Source organism: Lineus longissimus, chromosome 3, assembly GCF_910592395.1.
Source record: "Lineus longissimus chromosome 3, tnLinLong1.2, whole genome shotgun sequence".
In the NCBI taxonomy this organism is placed as follows: domain Eukaryota; kingdom Metazoa; phylum Nemertea; class Pilidiophora; order Heteronemertea; family Lineidae; genus Lineus; species Lineus longissimus.
The window spans coordinates 3893283-3916544 of record NC_088310.1 but is presented as its reverse complement, the minus strand read 5'-3'; the positions used below and the strand labels follow the sequence as shown (position 1 = coordinate 3916544).

The 23262-nt window shown below is 40.8% G+C and overlaps 1 protein-coding gene, 1 long non-coding RNA gene and 5 other non-coding genes across 9 annotated transcripts; 6 read left to right on the top strand and 1 right to left on the bottom strand.

Moving 5' to 3' along the window:
* The first annotated feature begins 1857 nt into the window (after window positions 1–1857).
* LOC135484984 (uncharacterized) lies at window positions 1858–12927 on the top strand. 3 transcript variants are annotated; one of them, XM_064766708.1, is made up of 5 exons: window positions 1858–1931; window positions 2244–2389; window positions 3105–3210; window positions 11339–11484; window positions 11812–12927. In XM_064766708.1, exons 3-5 carry the CDS (start codon window positions 3144–3146, stop codon window positions 11986–11988), a joined length of 390 nt encoding a protein of 129 aa, XP_064622778.1. In that variant the 5' UTR covers window positions 1858–1931; window positions 2244–2389; window positions 3105–3143; the 3' UTR covers window positions 11989–12927. The 3 variants fall into 3 exon arrangements, with proteins under 3 accessions (XP_064622778.1, XP_064622779.1, XP_064622780.1); XM_064766709.1 differs by having other exon boundaries at window positions 2244–2393; XM_064766710.1 differs by lacking the exons at window positions 1858–1931; window positions 2244–2389; window positions 3105–3210 and adding an exon at window positions 9936–10006.
* On the top strand, window positions 3693–3764 carry Trnap-ugg (transfer RNA proline (anticodon UGG)). The gene has a single exon. It is a non-coding gene; the product is annotated as a tRNA-Pro (tRNA).
* Window positions 5390–5461, top strand: Trnap-ugg (transfer RNA proline (anticodon UGG)). The gene has a single exon. It is a non-coding gene; the product is annotated as a tRNA-Pro (tRNA).
* On the top strand, window positions 7298–7369 carry Trnap-ugg (transfer RNA proline (anticodon UGG)). Its single transcript has one exon. It is a non-coding gene; the product is annotated as a tRNA-Pro (tRNA).
* On the top strand, window positions 9031–9102 carry Trnap-ugg (transfer RNA proline (anticodon UGG)). Its single transcript has one exon. It is a non-coding gene; the product is annotated as a tRNA-Pro (tRNA).
* Window positions 10956–11027, top strand: Trnap-ugg (transfer RNA proline (anticodon UGG)). Its single transcript has one exon. It is a non-coding gene; the product is annotated as a tRNA-Pro (tRNA).
* Window positions 12928–13192: 265 nt separating the features above from the next.
* On the bottom strand, window positions 13193–14979 carry LOC135484985 (uncharacterized). Its single transcript, XR_010446502.1, has 3 exons — window positions 14538–14979; window positions 13784–13947; window positions 13193–13288 (listed from the first exon to the last, which is right to left on the bottom strand). It is a non-coding gene; the product is annotated as an uncharacterized LOC135484985 (long non-coding RNA).
* Window positions 14980–23262: the final 8283 nt, after the last annotated feature.

Sequence of the window (23262 nt, the reverse complement as noted above, 5' to 3'; positions counted from 1 at the left end):
CGTAACAAAAGCCTCGCGAGGTCTCTCAAACGGATTATAACGATAATTCAGTGAATAGAAGCCAACTTCATAAAAATGATTTATCGATAATGTTTTCTAGGCCTCAGTGTGCATTCTGACGTACGAGTAGGAGCCATAGTTACCAGAGGGATGGATTATATATAGATAATACGGTATTCCATTTGACTATTTACACCTTCTTCCTCATTCAGTGTTTTAAAACTTAAGCATTGCAAACAGCACACTGGTTACCGCGGGATCAACTTATTAAACTACATGTATGATGACATATTTACTAATTTCATAAAGGAATAGCATCTAGAACGTATTCGTACTACATTGTACATGTATGATGATTATATTAACTAATTTCATAAAGGATTAACATTTTGAACCCATTCGTGAGCGAGCGAATCCATGCCCATACTCACCAATCGATCTTAAAAATTGCCTATTGAACTGAGCATTGCATAAGTGCAAACCTTCATCGCCGTCAGTTTCCTTTGGTCAGCGTGTATGGAGGTTCTATTCCCAGCAAATCAAGAAATCAATAGCTAGCAGGCCTATTGTTCATGAGATATTAGCAGATGCTTTGTATTGCATGATGAACATTTGATGAGAGAAATACTATCGAAATGGGAATAAGTGCAGTTTGTTAAAGGTTACTTAAAAATTATTCACACAGTTTTGGATGCACTTCCATTTATAGTACAGTCTACTACTAGCAGTTTCTGGTGTACATGCAACTCATATTTAAATGGATAGTAAAAATACTTCAGGCCAATAATTTGAAATGCCTCGATCATCGTCTACAACGATACGTCCGCTTACTTTCCTGCTATAGGAATTCTCGAATATCGGGGGTCAATCGGAAGCTCCCTGCACCTCCCCTCCCACACATTCAATAAGTGCCGAGTAAAAGGTCCTAAAGCTCAGGATGAGTAGTGGTTGATGCCTTCATAGCACTTTCGCCATTTTGGCCTTTGGCTTCGGCTAAGATACACCTATCACTATCACGAATCATATCTTTTATCCTATGCCCATTGCCCCCACACGAGACGAAACATGTCAATAATAATTACAAATTCATCGGGCGCTTGGTGACGAGGTCCTGGTCTCCTTGGTTGCAATTAAAGAATACGAAGGAGTCCTGTATACAGGGCGTACTTGAGATTGATCAAACCTTATTCCATCTGGTTTGAAATATTAATCTGACAGACTGGTCAGATTGATTCTAGAGACATTCTGGAACTGATCCCAAACAATGTGTCATCAAGTGAATATTTCATGAAGTTTAGAATCAATTTCGTTGGTGATAACTGTCACGAAATGCTTGAGTATTAATAAGATTTACTGGGCGGGAGTTCATTAAACTAGGTGACTGCTGCCTTCCTTGGAAGACTTGCCCCATCATACTGGTGGAACATCCACGAGACATCAGCCGCTTTTCCAAACGTGCATGCCAATTTGATCAGAATGACCCCCTTGAAAGCATCTTTTTGGCCAAAAATCAACTGAGCACGAGTCTTTTTTTGTGGGCCGGCCTCTTTGTTGCTCTGAAGTCTGAGTCAGACCTTTTTCATACGGCTTAAAGATTTCATTTGACTGCCTTGCACAGCTCAGCACGGCTCGCTTGCCTGCCATGCAGCCAGGCTCACCGGCGATGCCAAAACATGGTGTGATCAGACCCAGATATTGCCTCATAAAAGTCACCTCATTTCTTTTTAAAGGAACAAGACATCATGATGAAAATCCGGAGACTTCGACGTAAATATTTGATCAGGAAGCATCATCAACTTGATTGTGTTGTTACATGTATTTGATATCGATTTGAAGTAAACGTTATGCTCCGTTTCAGGTGGTTTTGCCTCGTTCTTATTCACTGTGATGAAATGGTGAATCTTACTGCCGTTTAATGTTGGTGCTGTATGGTAGGGTATTCTAAAACACCTTAGCTTCAATGTAATATAGTTTTCAATGAATGATGTGGTTCGTTTTTGCGGTAGCGATGTTGGCGTCGCAACCGTGTAACGGCTTTGTTGCTTCAAACTACGGAAGATTTTTAAAAAAAATTCTGATGTTTAGTTTGGGTGCTTTAGACTAAAATTGATACCTCACTGTCTTGGTGAGACAAGTTATAGTGATAGAAGCTATGGAAATATAAGCTGATCCGTTCTGTACGTGTATTGTTCACGCTGCATTTGGCAAAAGCACTATATCAGAGCTTCATCGATTCCTTTCAGGATCAAGCCAATCATTTCGAAACTAACAATACATATTGGTACCAATCCTGGCGTCTTAATAGCTGATCGCTTAGTCGATATACGTGGCAGTAAGCTAGACGTAAATATCAATAAACCACGCAAAGGTTAAGACATATTTGAGAAAGGTAGGTGCGTCGTATTATTTTCTGGAAATTCAGATATCACGCTGTAATAACACTAGTAGGAGGCGTTTCCGACTTCTTTATACGGTTTCTCTTACATTTTCCTAATTTATCCGACAAAAATCCGACTTGTCCCTACAAAAACGTTGGATTTCTAGAAAACCCGTGAAAAATACTAGGGCTTCCCAAAATAGGGTAATAAAGATAAAAGGCCCGGGTTGAATGGGGTTAATAAGTTGTGAGCAAAAGGCTCAGAGTGACCTAACTGAGTGAGCTTATTAGTATTTACATCTAGGGTCACACTGTGTGTCTGGCTCACACCTCATTAACCCCATTCAACATAAGCCTCTGATCTGGCCCTCTTTGGGGAAGCCCCGGCTGGTGTTTCAGGGAAAAGTCAGACAATGTCGGACTTTTGTCGGATAATCAGGAAAAAGTTAGAGAAACCGTTAAGAAGTCGGAAAATGCCTCCTACTAGTGTCATACACGCTACGTATAAATTGGTTTGTACCCTTTATTTACCAGTGGCCCGCTGGGTATCAGAAACGAACATGGCCGTATAATGACGTAATTATACTGGCAATGACGAGCGTTAAAATTTACTTTTGGCGCTTCTTAACAGAAACAGACAAGCTAGAACATCAAAGTTATGTATGTCTTGCTTTGAAATTGCTACGCAAATGTCTTTTATTAAAGATAGTCAGGTTCTGTTTTTCAGATTTGAGGTTTCAAGGACGATGCTTCTCTTGAGCAAAGAATGCCGACAAGCCGGATGACATACCTCCATGTCATAGGCAGACACAACCATCCCACACTGCTGAAAGGTAGGTTTAATCATGAAGGTACTATAAAACGTCCTTGATTTGTTTGATAAAAAGGCTTTAGAGTAGAGAGTAGAGTGATGTAAGATAGATACACGGACTTAAATGCACAAAGGTCCGTGATGGAGGTCATCTAGTTCTCTGAAATGACGCATTTCGCTAATACATTATCTCTCCTGATATAAATGAAGCGCAAACTTGGATTACATATACGCTATATTTTCACCAATGAACAAAGTATTTATTTTTCACCACCTTGGAAACTATGAACTCCAGACAAACGTTTCTCTGTAAATCACTGCTATATTACTGGCACATGCGCCATTCAATTTCCTGTTAATGTATGATTTGTGGTGCATTCAATCGATATATTAGTTAATATCAAATGTAAGATGCATTTCCATTGGTTGTTTTATTGAAACAGAAGATGTGGCAGCTGTTTGAAAGGCAATCTATGTTTCTGGTAAAACTAAAGTAACAAGTGCGGCTTAGTGGTCTAGTGGCATAATTCCCGCTTTGGGTGCGGGAGGTCCCGGGTTCAAATCCCGGCTGAGCCCTATGTTTTGAAATTTTCTGTTTCGAACTTGAAAATAATTTTGTGTGTGAATGGATGAACGTAGGATGCGGGAAGTCCACGTAACTCATTTGTGCTGGCCTTGTATGTGCTATCAGGTTATTATTGGCCTGTTTTTACTAATTCAGTGTCTTTTGGGCAGATTCTTCAAACCCAAGGCCGTATACGCACCGTCACATTAAATATCCCACAAAATACAATCGCTCGGCACTTGATTATTTCAAAAAAATCTATCCCACCCGAAACATTCTGACCAGTGGATAAAATCGCAGGTTGTCGTTAACAATGGACAGTCTGATCGTTCGTCACTAATGAAATTGACGGTTGTAATGTTATTCTACCCCAGGTGATGTCTCACTTTTGTTATTACATGTACTTCAATTGGGAAAGCCATGCACATTTGCATGAAAAGAGGCAACGAGAGATCCCGCCATTGACAAATGGGTGTATGGGAAAGACACGTTATGTCACTAAGTATACGAGGACAGTTCAACATGTTCATTTCACCATGTCCGTATAACATTACAACTGAAAAGCCTCTCGCCGACATACTAAATAATCATGACCAGTACAAACAAGCAAACATATTCTGTCGTTGCACAATAGAGAACTTCGTCACACCCAAAACGCGAACAAAGCAACTTCAGAAATTAAACTAACTACATAGCCTGTCTACATATATATTACATCACATCAAGCCGGCGCACGCATTATGCCCATGCCAAGCGTTCTGTTTAAACAGCCTTTGTCATTCAGTAATGACGTATTAACGTAGTAATTCATGTATTCAATGTCAGTTCCTTGCGAGAAAACATGGTGAACACACGTCCTGTGTGGTCGCTCCATGTGTAAGCACGTGGTAGGCCGACAGGTTACAGGTATGCAAACATGTGCAAGAATTTCTTCGTTATTCTTAATGATATACTGTGCATGATTGAGTGATATATTGAACATTATAGATTATTCTAGCGAATCCTAGTGAGATGTGATGTATTGGGCATGTTGGAGTGCTCTCTGGTAGTTTTCCTATATCACGCTTAAGGTTCTCAGTATGATTTTAAGGGTATCTATTGGATTTGTTATTTAGATGCGTTAGTTGCCAAGTCCATGCAGTGTACCCGAGTGTGACAACTGAAGGTTCAGTTAATTGTTTACTGTTCCCACTGAGCCTGATTCCTGCACTGGTTTCAGATGATGCAATATGAATATGTTGTGAAATGGTCGTTCTCTTTTGTGGGGTAGAGTTTGTCTGGGAACAGCCTGAGAGTTCTCAAACGAACATTTTACAACGTCCGGATCTTTTCTTAATTTTTGATATATTTCTCCAAGGAAAGAATGTTCTTTTTATCCAGCACTTCATAATAAATGATATTTAATTTCCTGTTAAAGACCCCTAGTACTGCCTATAAGATCAAAACTTAAACAAGCATTAGTTTCTTCCTCTTATATGAACTCATTATTTGTGGTGGCAAAATCCATAAAGAAGTCAATATCCCACGTGAGATGCATTTCTATTGGTTGATTCATTGATAGGCCTGCATAAGATGCGACAGCTGTTTGAAAGAAAATGTAGATTAGTACTCGTAATACCAGTTCAAGAACATGTGCGGCTTAGTGGTCTAGTGGCATGATTCCCGCCTTGGGTGCGGGAGGTCCCAGGTTCAAATCCCGGCTGAGCCCTATGTTTTGTTTCGAACTTGAAAATAATTTTGTGTTTGAATGGATGAACGTAGGATGCGGGTAGTCCACGTAACTCGTTTGTGCTGGATTTGTATAATATGCTATCAACACTGCTATCAGGTTATTATTGGCCTGTTTTTACTAATTCAGTGTCTTTTGGGCAGATTCTTCAACCCAAAGGCCGTATACGCATCGTCACAAAATACGATCACTCGGCACTTGATTATTTCAAAAATTTCCATCCCACCCGAAACATTCTGACCAGTGGATACAATCGCCGGTTCCCGTTAACAATATACCAGTCTGATCGTTTGTCGCTAATGAAATTGACGGTTGTAATGTTATTCTACCCCAGGTGATGTCTCACTTTTGTTATTACTTCAATTGGGAAATCCATGCATATTTGCATGAAAAGAGGCAACGAGAGATCCCTCCATTGACAAAGGGGTGGATGGGAAAGACACGTTTTGTCACTAAGTATACGAGGATAGTTCAACATGTTCATTTCACCATGTCCGTATAACATTACAACTGAAAAGCCTGTCGCCGACATACTAAATAATCATGTCCAGTACAAACAAGCAAACATATTCTGTCGTTGCACAATCGAGAACTTCGTCACACCCAAAACGCGAACAAAGCAACTTCACAAATTAAACTAACTGCACAGCCTGTCTACATATATATTACATCACATCAAGCCGGCGCACGCATTATGCCCATGCCAAGCGTTCTCTTTAAACAGCCTTTGTCATTCAGTAATGACGTATTAACGTAGTAATTCATGTATTCAATGTCAGTTCCTTGCGAGAAACATGGTGAACACACGTCTTGTGTGGTCGCTCCATGTGTAAGCACGTGGTAGGCCGACAGGTTACAGGTATGCGCACATGTGCAAGAATTTCTTCGTTATTCTTAGTGATATACTGAGCATGATTGATTGTACTGGTGAATCTTAGTGATATATTGAACATTATAGATTATTCTAGCGAATCCTAGTGAGATGTGATATATTGGGCATGTTGGAGTGCTCTCTGGTAGTTTTCCTATATCACGTTAAAGGGCATGTGAGGTTGTAAAAAGTCAACATTATCTGGCAGTGCTCATAGATCTACATGTATATTCATGTTTGAAGTTAGTTCGAGGTGATCGTGTGCGCGCGTACCAAGCTGGTGTAGCCACTGGCTAGTCTGTACATTAAATGTCGGAATAGTTTTGGTGTATGTCACATACAATGTAATGTGGTACATAAAATGTGCAATTGTTCTCAGTATGATTTTAAGGGTATCTATTGGATTTGTTGTTAAGATGCGTTAGTTGCCAAGTCCATGCAGTGTACCCGAGTGTGACCACTGAAGGTTCAATGGATCGTTTACTGTTCCCACTGAGCCTGATTCCTGCACTGGTTTCAGATGATGCAATATGAATATGTTGTGGAAGGGTCGTTCTCTTTTGTGAGGTAGTGTTTGGCTGGGAACAGCCTAAGAGATCCCAGACGAAAATTTTACAACGTCCGAATCTTTTCTTAATTTTTGATATATTTCTCCAAGGAAAAAATGTTCTTTTTATCCAGCACTTCATAATAAATGATATCTAATTTCCTGTTAAAGACCCCTAGTACTGCCTATAAGATCAAAACTTAAACAAGCATTAGTTTCTTCCTCTTATATGAACTCATTATTTGTGGTGGCAAAAACGATAAAGAAGTCAATATCGCACGTGAGATGCATTTCTATTGGTTGATTCATTGATAGGCCTGCACAAGATGCGACGGCTGTTTGAAATACAATGTACATTAGTACATGTACTTGGAATACCAGTTAATGTCACATGTGCGGCTCAGTGGTCTAGTGGCATGATTCCCGCTTTGGGTGCGGGAGGTCCCGGGTTCAAATCCCGGCTGAGCCCTATGTTTTGAAATGTTTCTGTTTCGAACTTGAAAATAATTTTGTGCTTGAATGGATGAACGTAGGGTGCGGGAAGTCCACGTAACTCATTTGTGCTGGCCTTGTATGTGCTATCAGCATTGCTATCAGGTTATTATTGACCTGTTTTTACTAATTCAGTGTCTTTTGTGCAGATTCTTCAAACCCAAGGCCGTATACGCACCGTCACATTAAATATCCCACAAAATACAATCACTCGGCACTTGAGTACATGTATTTAAAAAAATTCCATCCCACCCGAAACATTGTGACCAATTGATACAATCCCCGGTTGCCGTTAACAATAGACCAGTCTGATCGTTTGTCGCTAATGAAATTGACGGTTGTAATGTCATTCTACCCCAGGTGATGTCTCACTTTTGTTATTACTTCAGTTGGGAAAGCCATGCACATTTGCATGAAAAGAGGCAACGAGAGATCCCGCCATTGACAAATGGGTGTATGGGAAAGACACGTTATGTCACTAAGTATACGAGGACAGTTCAACATGTTCATTTCACCATGTCCGTATAACATTACAACTGAAAAGCGTGTCGCCGACATACTAAATAATCATGACCAGTACAAACAAGCAAACATATTCTGTCGTTGCACAATAGAGAACTTCGTCACACCCAAAACGCGAACAAAGCAACTTCACAAATTAAACGAACTACATAGCCTGTCTGCATATGTATTACATCACGTCAAGCCGGCGCACGCATTATGCCCATGCCAAGCGTTCTCTTTAAACAGCCTTTGTCATTCAGTAATGACGTATTAACGTAGTAATTCATGTATTCAATGTCAGTTCCTTGCGAGAAAACATGGTGAACACACGTCTTGTGTGGTCGCTCCATGTGTAAGCACGTGGTAGGCCGACAGGTTACAGGTATGCATACATGTGCAAGAATTTCTTCGTTATTCTTAATGATATACTGAGCATGATTGATTGTACTGGTGAATCTTAGTGATATGTTGAACATTATAGATTATTCTAGCGAATCCTAGTGAGATGTGATATATTGGGCATGTTGGAGTGCTCTCTGGTAGTTTTCCTATATCACGTTAAAGGTTCTCAGTATGATTTTAAGGGTATCTATTGGATTTGTTATTAAGATGCATTAGTTGCCAAGTCCATGCAGTGTACCCGAGTGTGACAACTGAAGGTTCAGTTAATTGTTTACTGTTCCCACTGAGCCTGATTCCTGCACTGGTTTCAGATGATGCAATATGAATATGTTGTGAAATGATCGTTCTCTTTTCTGGGGTAGTGTTTGTCTGGGAACAGCCTGAGAGATCCCAGACGAAAATTTTACAACGTCCGGATCTTTTCTTAATTTTTTATATATTTCTCCTAGGAAAAAATGTTCCTTTTTCCAGCATTTCATAATAAATGGTATTTAATTTCCTGTTAAAGACCCCAGTACTGCCTATAAGATCAAAACTTAAACAAGCATTAGTTTCTTCCTCTTATATGAACACATTATTTGTGGTGGCAAAAATGATAAAGAAGTCAATATCGCACGTGAGATGCATTTCTATTGGTTGATTCATTGATAGGCCTGCCTAAGATGCGACGGCTGTTTGAAATACAATGTACATTAGTACATGTACTTGTAATACCAGTAAATACACATGTGCGGCTCAGTGGTCTAGTGGCATGATTCCCGCTTTGGGTGCGGGAGGTCCCGGGTTCAAATCCCGGCTGAGCCCTATGTTTTGAAATTTTTCTGTTTCGAACTTGAAAATAATTTTGTGTTTGAATGGATGAACGTAGGATGCGGGTAGTCAACGTAACTCATTTGTGCTGGCCTTGTATGTGCTATCAGCATTGCTATCAGGTTATTATTGACCTGTTTTTACTAATTCGGTGTCTTTTGGGCAGATTCTTCAAATCCAAGGGCGCATACGCACCGTCACGTTAAATATCCCACAAAATACAATCACTCGGCACTTGATTATTTCAAAACTTTTCCATCCCACCCGAAACATTCTGACCAGTGAATACAATCGCCGGTTGCCGTTAACAATAGACCAGTCTGATCGTTTGTCGCTAATGAAATTGACGGTTGTAATATTATTCTACCCCAGGTGATGTCTCACTTTTGTTATTACTTCAGTTGGGAAAGCCATGCATATTTGCATGAAAAGAGGCAACGAGAGATCCCGCCACTGACAAAGGGGTGGATGGGAAAGACACGTTATGTCACTAAGTATACGAGGACAGTTCAACATGTCAATTTCACCATATCCGTATAACATTACAACTGAAAAGCCTGTCGCCGACACACTAGATAATCATGTCCAGTACAAACAAGCAAACATATTCGGTCGTCACACAATAGAGAACTTCGTCACACCAAAAACGCAAACAAAGCAACCTCACAAATTAAACGAACTTCACAGCCTGTCTACATATATATTACATCACCTCAAGCCGGCGCACGCATTATGCCCATGCCAAGCCTTCTCTTCAAACAGCCTTTGTCATTCAGTAATGACGTATTAACGTAGTAATTCATGTATTCAATGTCAGTTCCTTGCGAGAAAACGTGGTGAACACACGTCCTGTGTGGTCGCTCCATGTGTAAGCACGTGGTAGGCCGACAGGTTACAGGTATGCGCACATGTGCAAGAATTTCTTCGTTATTCTTAATGATATACTGTGCATGATTGATTGTACTGGTGAATCTTAGTGATATATTGAACATTATAGATTATTCTAGCGAATCCTAGTGAGATGTGATATATTGGGCATGTTGGAGTGCTCTCTGTTAGTTTTCCTATATCACGTTAAAGGGCATGTGAGGTTGTAAAAGGTCAACATCATCTGGCAGTGCTCATAGGTCTATATTCATGTTTGAAGTTAGTTTGAGGTGATCGTGTGCGCGCGTACCAAGCTGGGGTAGCCACTGGCTAGTCTGTACATTAAATGTCGGAATAGTTTTGGTGTATGTCGCATACAATGTAATGTGGTACATAAAATGTGCAATTGTTCTCAGTATGATTTTAAGGGTATCTATTGGATTTGTTATTAAGATGCGTTAGTTGCCAAGTCCATGCAGTGTACCCGAGTGTGACCACTGAAGGTTCAATGGATCGTTTACTGTTCCCACTGAGCCTGATTCCTGCACTGGTTTCAGATGATGCAATATGAATATGTTGTGAAAGGGTCGTTCTCTTTTGTGAGGTAGTGTTTGGCTGGGAACAGCCTGAGAGATCCCAGACGAAAATTTTACAACGTCCGGATCTTTTCTTAATTTTTGATATATTTCTCCAAGGAAAAAATGTTCTTTTTATCCAGCACTTCATAATAAATGATATTTAATTTCCTGTTAAAGACCCCTAGTACTGCCTATAAGATCAAAACTTAAACAAGCATTAGTTTCTTCCTCTTATATGAACACATTATTTGTGGTGGCAAAATCCATAAAGAAGTCAATATCCCACGTGAGATGCATTTCTATTGGTTGATTCATTGATAGGCCTGCATAAGATGCGACAGCTGTTTGAAATACAATGTTCATTAGTACATGTACTTGTAATACCAGTTGAAGAACATGTGCGGCTTAGTGGTCTAGTGGCATGATTCCCGCTTTGGGTGCGGGAGGTCCCGGGTTCAAATCCCGGCTGAGCCCTATTCATTTTGTTAACGTTTCTTGTCTGCCTATTTCAGTTCAGAACTCTGGTTCGGAGTTTTGGTTTAAAGTATCAGGTACTCTCACTCTCCGTAACGTAGGTTACGATTTTCGCGCTTTCTATGGCGGCTCCTTAGAAAATTTCCAAACTTCTGACGACCTTGGGAAATACCCGAACAGTCCGAGACGTCTGTGGAGATGACGTTAAATGTATTGCATGGCGCGGCTTAAATCGATACCAGGATGCAAGAGTCTAACCTTTCGCAAAAAGTTATAGGATGCAATTACTTCACGCTACAATGCTTTTTCAGCATGGATCACAATTCTCACTATCCAGATAATTATGGACACTGCGCGCTCGACAACCACCAGCAGTACACCACCAACCACGCCAGCGGACACCACACGAGGTCAAGGCAATGAGGGGTACAAGAAGTCTGCTGGACAACCGACCAAGGTAAGAGATCATGTTCAGACAAGGAAAAAACCTGTAGAAAACATCTGGAATGGGGGAAGGGAGGGCGAGGGGTGAAGTCTGAATTTCAAGTAGCCTACTTTATACAAAAGTGATGAATTTTCAAACTTTAAAAATCACTCTCACACTTACACGTAACATATTGTTTGGTTCATCATGCGGTATACACACGTCTGTGCATCCGTCTCCTTATGGCCATACCACAGATCATCGAGTCCGCTACATAAGATGTAGTTCAAGTGATTTCCAGTTACACCAATTACATTTTAATTGATAACACATCACAATATGTCCTCCTTCAATTTTCAGGACACCAAGACCAGTGCAACAAGGGAAAACATGATCGTTGGTCTTTCCATCGGTTTTGGCAGTTTTGGCGGTCTCCTCGTACTCTGTTGTGTCTGCAAGTGCATCTGTAGCAGCAATAACACCAAAAATAGGATCAACCCAGGGGACATATCAAAACGGCTGGGTCTGCCTGAATGATCACTCGTAGCTCACCATCTATAAAGAACACTCCTTATAACCTTTGAAAACGGGTGGCTCGTAATCCTAAATGCAATATGCCCACTGACCAAGTCTCTGTATTGGTTTCCTGGCTGGAACAAGGAGGCAATTTCGGAATGTGCTGCCACCACCTGTGTGTAATTCACCATGATTGGTTGTTGGTGAATTCCCTGGAACCCCAATGGCTCATGACAAAACAAAAATTAGGAGATTGTTTTCAACCATAATTTTAAGGCATTAGTTTTATGACTAGCCACATGACATCTGACGATTTGGTTGTAGAGCTGCTGCATACTCCATTGCATTGTGCCAAAGACACACACACCCGATATACATGTATATTAATTCTCGGTACTGGCAATGAATAGTACAGTATATGCCATAAATAATATAATCACTCAGAGTGTGTCAAAAAGAATTAAACAAAGTGTCTTCAATTTTTTTACTGCTAGTGACAGACGGTCAGCAAACGCCCATATCTGCTGAGCAGTATGTCATTCACGTCTAGTGTATTGAACGATGTTGGCATCGAGATCCGAACATCACGAGCATATCGCTTGCGGCCTTGAGTTACATAATTAGCGGTGCTTCTTGAATCTCATACCAACTTGCACTTAGTCCTACATGTATATTATCCTACATTGTTATTAAACACTTCACGATGCCAAATTAGTTTTCCTCTTCCATGTGTATTGCAAGCATTTCTTCTTTCGATTGAGAAAGACAACCCAACTCGGATTTATCCGGAGGCAAATTGACGCACACTGGATACGACTTCGAACGCGATATTCCCCTACCATTACTCGTACTTTCCTGTTTCTCTTCTTCTCGGCTTTACGAAGGAAGTCGCGAGTTAAACTAATGGTCCTGATGTAGCGATTCCTTCTCGTCGGCCGGTTTGCTATTCGGATGACACTTATATCATCTGAAAAGAGGCAGAGAGAGAAAGCTGGTAGGTCTTAATGAACTGAAAATAGACTGCATAATACCGGAGGATGGGGAGAACGGATAAGTCTTAAAAATCTCAAGATGATGAAATAAGTAAATGTTATGGTGTCATGGATGTTGCAATGTTAACCTTTGAAATGTCTCGTGAAAAACTTTATGATTTGGGCTGTATATCTTATAATACTCACCTTCTATACACGAGTTTACCACGGTTATCTTTTTTTTCAGCTTCTCTGGCCCACAGTTATTGGGACGAAACCTCTCTGTTACATGTAGAACGCTACAGGCACTTTTGGGACCTAGTTGCAACCCACATTTCTTCATAATCCGTCTGCGTTAAATGTAAGGAAACGACTCTAAGTTGATATGAAGAGACGATGAGACGAAAACACACCAAATCTCAGAAAAATGTCTCAAACCTCGACGTACATGTATGTTCAAATTTTTTTTCGTATCTTGTACATGTAATATACCATTGTTAGGATGAGGACGACGTCTTGAAGTGTCAAGGGTTAATTTGATTCAGAAAACAACCTCTCCGCCAAAACATATGTTTGTTATATACTATACATGTATCTCCAATAAATCTTTCCAGTCATATCAAGTTGATTTCATTTTCAAGCAGAGAAATTCGGCGCGGTTTGATATAATTTCGCTGCCATCGTGATTATGTAATACTCTGGACGTCTTCTCTCCGTCCGAACCCGTTCATTTGGTACGTACGAACAATTCTCTTTCATGCAGTACTCTACCCTCCCCCCCCCCCCCAAAAAAAGGTGGCCAGTCGATACTAGTTCACAAATGTTTCGTAATTAACATACTATACCTGTCATGCCAAAACGGTACATTACAGACGATCGTTCGAAACCCCGTTGGGCAATGAACATGCGACATGCGTCGAAGATCTTCTGTTTGAATGAGGCTGCGGGTGTTGTGCATTACTTTGACATGTTTGGACTCTTGTCCAATGTTAAGGCATGTCACCCGTGCCTAAAAAGATGTAGAGTAAATGATAATTATATTTCAAAATAAGTTTATTGCTTTAGCTGCGTGTATATATCGCAACAGGAACTAAATGCCAGATATATTTTAACTAACACGTGATAGCTATCCACCCCCTACATGTATGACGTAGATGTTAAGTTTTTAAGCACCACAGACTGGTAGACCATGGTATGTTTCAGTGCAAGCGGTTTAATACAGTCATGCTTTATCTCATCTACAATACGATAAAGGAAAAACTAGGTGTCCATTTGCCTGTAAAACGCGCGCTGAAATTGAAAATGCACTGAGAAAGCATTCGTCAGTCAGGCCGAGAATGGTCACCAGGGCAACCCCTGAAAACGTAAGCCAATGGATCAAACCTTTTGTCTATAGCAGAGGCCTTTACCTGAACACACTTAAAAAAGGTTTTTTGAAGCTTTTACGGTTTTAGGCACAAATACATGAATATACATCCCGTGAAGGTTTTCACTTAAATGAAAAACTCGTTTACCTCTTGGGTGCATATTTGCTGAAAAGCCCCAAAATACTTATCTTTTTAAGATTGTAGGACAGGGTGTATTATTTGAGATACCTACCATAACTCTTCTCCTACACTTGTTCATGCGTTTTCTTTTACACGGATCGTTGAACGCTACACATATCCAAGTAACATCGCTCCTCTCATCATGCCGAAATCTAGCGCCAGTACAACCCCAACCCATCACGTTCTTGTTTCTTTTCCGCGGTTCTCTCCTGCATTCACATGTTATTGGAATCAATGAGTGGCAGCTAACCAACGAACGAACTCGTCTCTGACCAGACACCTTAATCTTCCCGTTTATAGCCACTTTCAAGTCATAGTCCAAACTCAAAGTTGTAGAACCCATCATCGACACGACCAAGAGAGCGACTGAATAAGGTAACAAATGCATTTTAATTCGAAGACTTCAGCAGCTATTTTGTCCTGAAACATGTGAAATGGGACAATCCCGCCTGTTCAAAACGTATTCCGTACAAATCTCACTATCCTTAACTTTAAAGTTTTACTTTATTGTCTGCCACATCAAAAATAAGTCAGTATATGTGTCAAAAAACATTTTACTTGTGATTTGCTATGGTTTTAGAAAGCAAATGTAGGGACCTACATGTGTTTAATCCGTTAAACTCTAGGATGCTTTCATTGGGAAAGATGAATGCATCCATCAGAGGATAGATAGATAATCTGATGGCTCAATTTATCATACAATGTACATGTAAAGCCTTTAAAAGCAAAAAAATATTGAAATTAAAGTCTTTCTTGGTGTTAGTGGAAGTGTAAAATCAAAACTGTAAATATAGTGCGACCTAAACGAGGTTGCTGAAATTGTAAGGAAGAGCAAGCCAAACATGGAGTGACGTTATATTAGTATTGCAGTGTCAATCTCGTTCCAATTAGTTAAACCTACATGTAATTGACTATAGAAATATGGTAAAAAAAGTGAGATTTCTCTGTTCCCTTTCATTGTTCCCAAATCAATCATACCAAAATTCTAATTGTCAGTCCAGTTGTTCCGGAATGTATTCCGCAATGTATTTTAGAATATGTAGGGCATCAGCACAAATCAGTTTAGGCCATCGACAACACTGCCCAGTTTAAATGGAACTTTATATGAAGACATGCATCAGGGCAAGCAGATAATCCGATTACTTTATCTCTTCTTATCCTTAAAACGCAAAAAAAGACGTATGCATCGCAACCTTAGTATCAGAACACTAGTTATTTGTCGGTGCGCAGCGAAAACCACTGATTATTGTGTTAGAGTGCAATGGTTTTCATCAGGACTCCCAGCTATTTTTGTCCAGGAATGAAGAGGAGCTGTTAATGAAGATGAATTGTACGTTCTTTCGAGGTTACTAATTAATCAATCTTGGTTAATGGGTGCAAAATTAATATTCTTGTCTCATATAACGCTGCACAACAAGCAACGAGGAACAAGTACCTGGACTGGTTTCTCAGACCGCGGAGAGATGGCGTCGCTGTCGTTTGCCGTTAAAGGAGCTTTGTCTGAGAGTGCCCGTGTAACTGGAACCAGTGTCCCCTAAAACTTCCTTACCGTATTGTTAATGACGAATTAAGGAATGCGTCAATTAGAGACAGAAAACATTATAGAGATGGAGGACCTTATAAAAATCGTTCAGCAGAATATATTGTTACCCAGACACTCAATCATAAGGATAGACGGACCATGCGGAAAAAATCGTTCTAAGTCGAGTTTAGGGTCTTATTTTGTGATCTATGACAATGAATCTGAACTATTATCATACATTCAGATGCAGGGAGGTATTTCGAGTAAACTCGCTTCTTCGCCATAGAAGTGGATCTTTTAATGCATACATGAGTTATTGCCGTGAAAAGTTGAATCAAATACATGTTGTAAAATAGTCAAGTCCGTACGGGTTCGTCTTCACCGTGATACATAACGGGCACTAATTACAAAAGTTGCAAGTAACAATGTTCTGTTCAAAGAGTTCGTTAGAGACACCAGTGATTTTTTAATCATTACAACACAAAGACACTGTAATTGAGTACTTGTAATTGAATTATTGTGTTATAAAAAAATCAATTGGCGAGACATACATATAATCATCATCAGTCCGATTTTAGCTAAGTTTACAAATGATGACCAATAAAATGACTGATTACTTCCGAATGCACCACCAAGGGGCCTATGAATAAGCAAAGTTAACTAAAATAAAGGGACAAATTGGTTGTTATTCATACTTAATTCGGTAATTTCATAAAAAGGACGGATTAAACTGCCCGTGAAGGGTGGGTAACTCTGAACATTCGCTTTCTCACAGATCTATATTTTGCCCAAACGTGTCAACAAGTTAGTGGTAGCCAACCATGTTTGTTCTCAACCAAAGTTACATTTATTTATTCACCTCCAGAATAGGAAGGACCTTTTCGCCAGATAGAATGCAAGCACGTTCCAGGTGTACTGTCTTTTTAAGTGGCGTTTGTTGCAGTTTTGTTCGCCTCGCATAGTGAGGTAGCTAACCTCACGCCCCACACTACTCCTTTTGCAAGTGTGCTTATGACGAGCTATCGCAACTGTGTTAAACTCAGAAATGAAAAATGTCAATTTCATCACTTTGCGAGCAGGGGGCGATAGCAATTGCTTGACGAAATGACGAGACAAAAAGACCGAGATTCCTTGTAGCAAAATACCCCAAGTAACCGTAGTGGCACGAATAAACGCCCATCTCGTTTCTCGAATCGAAGAGATATTCGCATTCTCAATTTGCACAACTTAAAGCTTCAGAGATCGGACAATCTTTTTGGCAGCTTACAAGGCCTAAAACGGCCAAGAGTTGGCTCTGTGGTTTCAACAGCTGAGAAACAGTTTTAGACATGGCTGGAGACATTACAGTTGTGCAGTATACATTTAAAAGTGATATAATTTACATTTATTTTTTACCATTTTCAATTCACATGTCGCCCGAAAAGAAGGATGATTGACGCACATGAATTTTATTCGCGTATTGATATCTGCTTCCAGAGGACCACCGGGGAGCAATAAATCTTAATGGTCTTCATCAGCGCTTATCAAAGGATCAACCCGGCATAATTAGAACCGAGAAACACGATCGACTCGGTGGCACTTCGCTAGTCGCCATCCTTTGATTTGAAATCATCTTCGTGACGGAAGAGAAAATATTGACAAGAGGCTAACTTCGCTTTGGCTCGACCGCGTTTCTCGATTGGCTGAATTGAAGTCGTGCGGGCAATTACTTACTCGGGGCCGCGTGCGACTTCAGTGTTGCTTTGACCCTAACGAGCACGTGTTGGCCGTCTTTGAAGCCCTACGCCGTTCTTTCCTCGACATCGGGACCTCGCCCAACAAAAGACGGATAAAGAAATAAAAACCGAGCGAGTCATGATTACCGGAGCTCCGGAGTTAACGAAGCCAATTGGACATGGCAACGGGGCCTTATCAACAGGTAAACCTAACCTAGCGCACATTGTCAACATGAGCTGACAATCTCTCAAAATACACTACGTCTCAGAACTGCCAAGTAGATGCTGCTCTACCCTAATGAGAGGCCAGCTGCTCTTAGATCATCGACCAATAACTGCTTAGATTGCCTAATGATGACCAATGTATGTCTTGATGGAGTTGCCCCGGACTAGTTAGGGAAGGGCGATTGGTCTTCTTATACCGAAGCGACAATTGTGGTGCAATAATTGAAGAGTTTGATTCTAAAACGCTCTCATGTTATCATCTTGATCCATATTGGCAATTTTGAGATATAAAATGTTAAATAAATCATGTTGTTCTTAATGCGTGAGGATTGAAAAAAGAGAATTAAACTCGGTTACATAAAAAGCGACATTTCACCATGTCATTAGCTATTATCCTCTTATTCGATGATTACTATTAGCCCGCTAATAGACGCGGTTTAAAAGGAACACTTGTCCCGCCCATCTCTTGTCACCCCGGTCAATGATTTAAGGAATTATTCGGTGTTTTGTGGTTGTCTCCAGTCATTGCCAATGACCGACTTGAGGACATAAAGAAGAATCATAGAGCCAGGCAGATGAGACTCTAAAGAAAACAAAAACAGGTAGCGGACACAATGTTCCAAATTCCTGATAAGGGTCAATTGACATTCAAGTGTTTTAAAACTCCCATCAAAAGCCTGTTTTTGGTCCACATTCCATTGTCGCAAAACGTCCATTGGAAGCATTGCTGATTACCCCGTCACAGATTACGACAATGCGACATCACTTCGTTGGATTTTTGGTCGACTTTCTTGCCATGATCTTTGTTGGGTCGTAAGATTGTGTAAAAGTGGTTTGAAGTGTTTTTGAATTGGACGCATCCTTGGGACACAATGTTTGCCGGCGCCGGAGTGGCCGCAGAACACGACTTTCTCCAGTAAACCGACCACTTGACATCCACTCCAGACTTTTGACCGCTGTTTTCAAGATGGCGACTGCAGGTTTCGAAATTTTAAGAATGTTCCCCTAAAGGTTGGCAGAGTCTGACCGACTTCGTGGCGCTGATGGTCCCAAACTAGGAAGCCTTTTGTTCAAAATAACCTATGATCTACACCATTGCCTCATGCATGCTATTTTCCAATTACTGGCTTACCAACTGTGTTACTGATAAACCTAATAGACTGTGCAGTTTAAATCACCGAGGGGATTTTATGAAAAACATCAACATAAACGTAGCTTTGAAATAATGGAGACAAAACTATTATGAAATACTAGTTCACACAGGGTCCGGAGGGGGACGAAGACGGCGCATGTCTACCAAAAACCCACAGAAAAAAATGGCATCGTAACTTGTGTTGTTTAGTGTTTTCATTTTCATCTAGCATGGAGATAACGAAATACATCTAAATGAGTTAATCGTATTCTAAACACCACTTTGATGAAATTGTTCTCAAAACACCAATCTACTCAGACGGGACTTCTAGGTACTCGGCGTAGATAGAATAAAGGACTCTTGCTCAGTGGTGATTAGCCGTATGTACATGTATAATCAAAGCAGTGGGCATTGCGAGAGGACCTCTCAAATCTGACAGGCAGTGCTTGTGTGGTGTTTCGTTTTCCCCACACTCGGCTGTCTTGCCCAGAGATAACGAAATACATCAACAATATGCTAACACGACTCAGGAAAATTGTTGTCAAAACACTAATCATATTCAGACAGGACTTTGAGGTACTCGTAGCATGAAGGACTCGTACCCATTGATGGCCGTTTGAAACAGTAGAAGAACTCTCAAACGTGATGGGAAAGCATAGTACATGTGGTGGTGTTTTGCAGCTATCTTGCCCAGAGATAGCGAAATATAATCGTATCTTGACTATGAGGAGAAATTGTTCTCAAAGCATCAATTCCACTCAAGACGGGTATTTCAGCCTTTTTCTGACTGGTGGAGTGTCATAGTTTTTATTTATTACATAAAGTTTTGAATACATAGATATACTTTGTAGCTCACACATGACCTCCTACATATGATCAGCAGTGTATGAGATAAAGACCGGACTTCGGAACGAGAAACTGACCTAGCTTTTAAGACCGCGGATTTCGACGCCCAATAATGTGTCCGACTCTACCTTAGCTATAGAAGATGATGTCATTCTCTCATTATATAATCTGGGGTCCAGCTTTTGCAAGCAGATTCGTGACATGCAGGCTTATAATGACCAAAATGAACCTAATAAGTTAACGAGGTTGTTTTGCCAAATTCGCCAATTTCGTCAAAAAGTTAACGATATCATTACCCTCTCTGCAACTAAAGGCAGCTACTAATGGGTAATAATGAGAATTTGGATTTACGATAATTCGATAATGACCATTTAAACACCTGGTTTGGGCAGGCACCTGGGTCGCAGAGGGGACCCTATGGTTACGCAAACTCAGTAAGGCAACCTAACTATTTCAAACACAGCGCTTCTAAAACTGGTTAATACTCTCCAAGGTCCAGCCCACAAATGCTGAAGAATTCAACCAAAAGCAAAACGCTGCCGTTTAATCAATTAACGTGTAATTGTTGGGGGTGTCCAAGATTCCAGAAATTTATTGGTCGAAATTCTACATTGCAAATAATTAGTGGTTTACTTTCAAGTCTTTGAATTTAATCAACAGCTGAAAATTCCAAATTGCAGTATTTATTTCTGTTGATTGGAACACTGTTGGCTGACCCTACTGGAGTCCGGGGCAAAAGATTCGTTAGAATCTTCAATACGTTCATTAAACGGACGCCACGCTGGCCATCACTGAATAATCCTATAACCGATTGGCGCAACACGGCCGGTCTTCCTACCACTATCCCTCTGGCAGTATGCAGCCTCCGATAGTATCCCAATGTAATGAAGCTACTTAGCCCGGCCGCAGTTGTCAGGAGAGGCGTGTCCACTCCGTCTTACGCCCGAGGTCGCCTAGCTGAAAATCTGACCAGTTAGCGTCATATGCCTCATAGAGCTAAGAATATGGTCTGATGAGCAATCACAACTCGAATGCTTCTTTTCCTCGCCACTGATTTTTTTCGGCCAAGATGGTCACAGATTCGGAATAACATGAATAATGGCACAAGAAACTCTAGGTGTTAGAACTGTGGCGCTCTTCTTGTCATGGTAATGTTCCCCAAGCCCAACAAACTTGCATAAAATCACAAACCTACCGCTTTTTAAAACGAATTCATAGATATTTTTTAAAACGCGATAAGTTTCCAGCGGGCAGGGTTCGTCGTTGTTTGTGTCATAGTCATGTTAATGCTTCTTTGGTCCCCGACCAAGCCAAAATGTTGCATTTTTTGCATCTTTGTTGTTGCAATCAGCTGTTGCATAAATTTTCAAAACAATTCTATGTGAGAGCAATATTTTGGGCATGGTCAGGTTGCATGGATGGTCTATTTTCCGGGTGAGGCTGGAACTAAAAATTCAAGTTGTTTAGTGTAGCGACTGGTATGGCAAGTTAGTCCAGGATGCCCCCTATCACCTCACACCATTCACGATCCCCAAGGATCCCATTTTTTCCCGCCATTGTCAATTTAAAACAAACAAATATGGAAAATGGGGTGGATTTCGGGTGAGGCTGAAACTAAAATTTGAATTCTTTATTCTAGCGACTGGTATGGCATGTTTTGTATAATCGAGATCTACCGTCACTTTGGCAACGTCATACATGTCATAGTTGTGTCACTAAAGCACCGTGACCTACCACATGCAACTGACCCGGAAGAACTTAAATATGAAATGGTTGTGAGCTTCCGCTTCCCGCAAGGGTCAAAGGACAAGTATGGACAATATGGATTTTGATGTCATATCTCTAATGGCGTAACTAATTATTGATCAAATTATCCTGGTTTTAAAAGCTTTACCTTTAATCGACGGATGCTAGATGAAGGGAGTATTTCCATAAGTACAGATCTCTCATGAATGCAATTGACCTAAACTTTTTTCAGACGAAGACTGACACACCCATGTAGTGGACATGGATCGAAATAACCTATTTCTTGCTTCTGCCATCATATAGTTCTTCGCACCAGTCTGATGTGAATTTGGGAAATCCGACTTTATTTTCTGCCGTAGAACACATTAAATGACCAAACCAAATAGGAAGACCAAAAAGGCGACAACAGAACACAGCAATTGTTTCACTTCTAGGATAATGACCATTCATTAGGCATTGGTGACAAGATGTTAGTAAACTCAATGAATTTATTTGCAACGTAGGTTTGCTGGTGTGTCGGGTTTACTACAAACAAGAAGCGGAAAATTCCGGGGCGAAAGCACAGTCCCGTCAGCCAACAACATGCGATCTTCTGCTGAAGATGCTCTTCGAGTGTCTTCAAAAAGTTGTCTATGCGGACTCAAAAAGTTTGAAGTATGCGGTAATTGGGCTGAGATGCAACGCGCTATTTAAAAGATCTCACCCGTGAGGGTTGATAAAAACTAATTTCAAGCGAATTTATTCTATAAAAGTTTATTCAGTCCATTGTGACGTTAATCGCTCTGAATAAGTTTGAATGGGACGGCATGTGCGCGGTGAAGTGTCGCACAATGAGCCACGTGAATGCGAAGCTGGGTCGGAAGCTGTTCCGGGGAATCATGGCGGACTCGCGCCGCTGTACAACTGTAGCCTTGAAGAAAGAGGAAGTTGCACTCAGAGCAGGAAAAACTCCCTGGTCGCCGAGATTTACCCAAGTCACGATTCTTCCTCGATAAGAAAGCGGATCACAGTTCGCGCGGGTTTCTACACCGGATCATTTTCGTAATGACCGCCCTGGGGCCCTGGAACTTGTCATGGCGTATCCCCGGCGATAATCATTACCTATTTGATAGTTCAACATGAAAGTTACCCTCGCCCCGAGACTTGTCCTCTTTGATGGCGGTGGCTGACACGTGGATAACGATCATCTTCCCCGGATATCATAATTATCGCGCAGATTGAAATCTCATAAAATAACCGCTCTCGTTACCAGCGCTATAACTATCTCATTGGGTTTTATCCTCGCCCAGCACACGCCCAATTTAAGCCAGCCAACTCGGCAGAAACTTTGAATGAACGTTGGTAGAAGGCGTTAATACCCGGGGCTGGTTGATCATATTCCCAGAGAAGGAAAAACGACAAAGCAGGTTGTGCATGCCTCAAATGATTTTTGACTTCAGCCGGAGAACATAAAGATGGATGAAAAAACACATCTAGATGGTGTTGACCTTTTCAAATCCCACGGAAATATATTTCCATCGATCTACGGAGGGCAAGGTTTCAAACACGCCATGGCAATATTCTGCAGATGAGAGTACCAATATCTTTCATT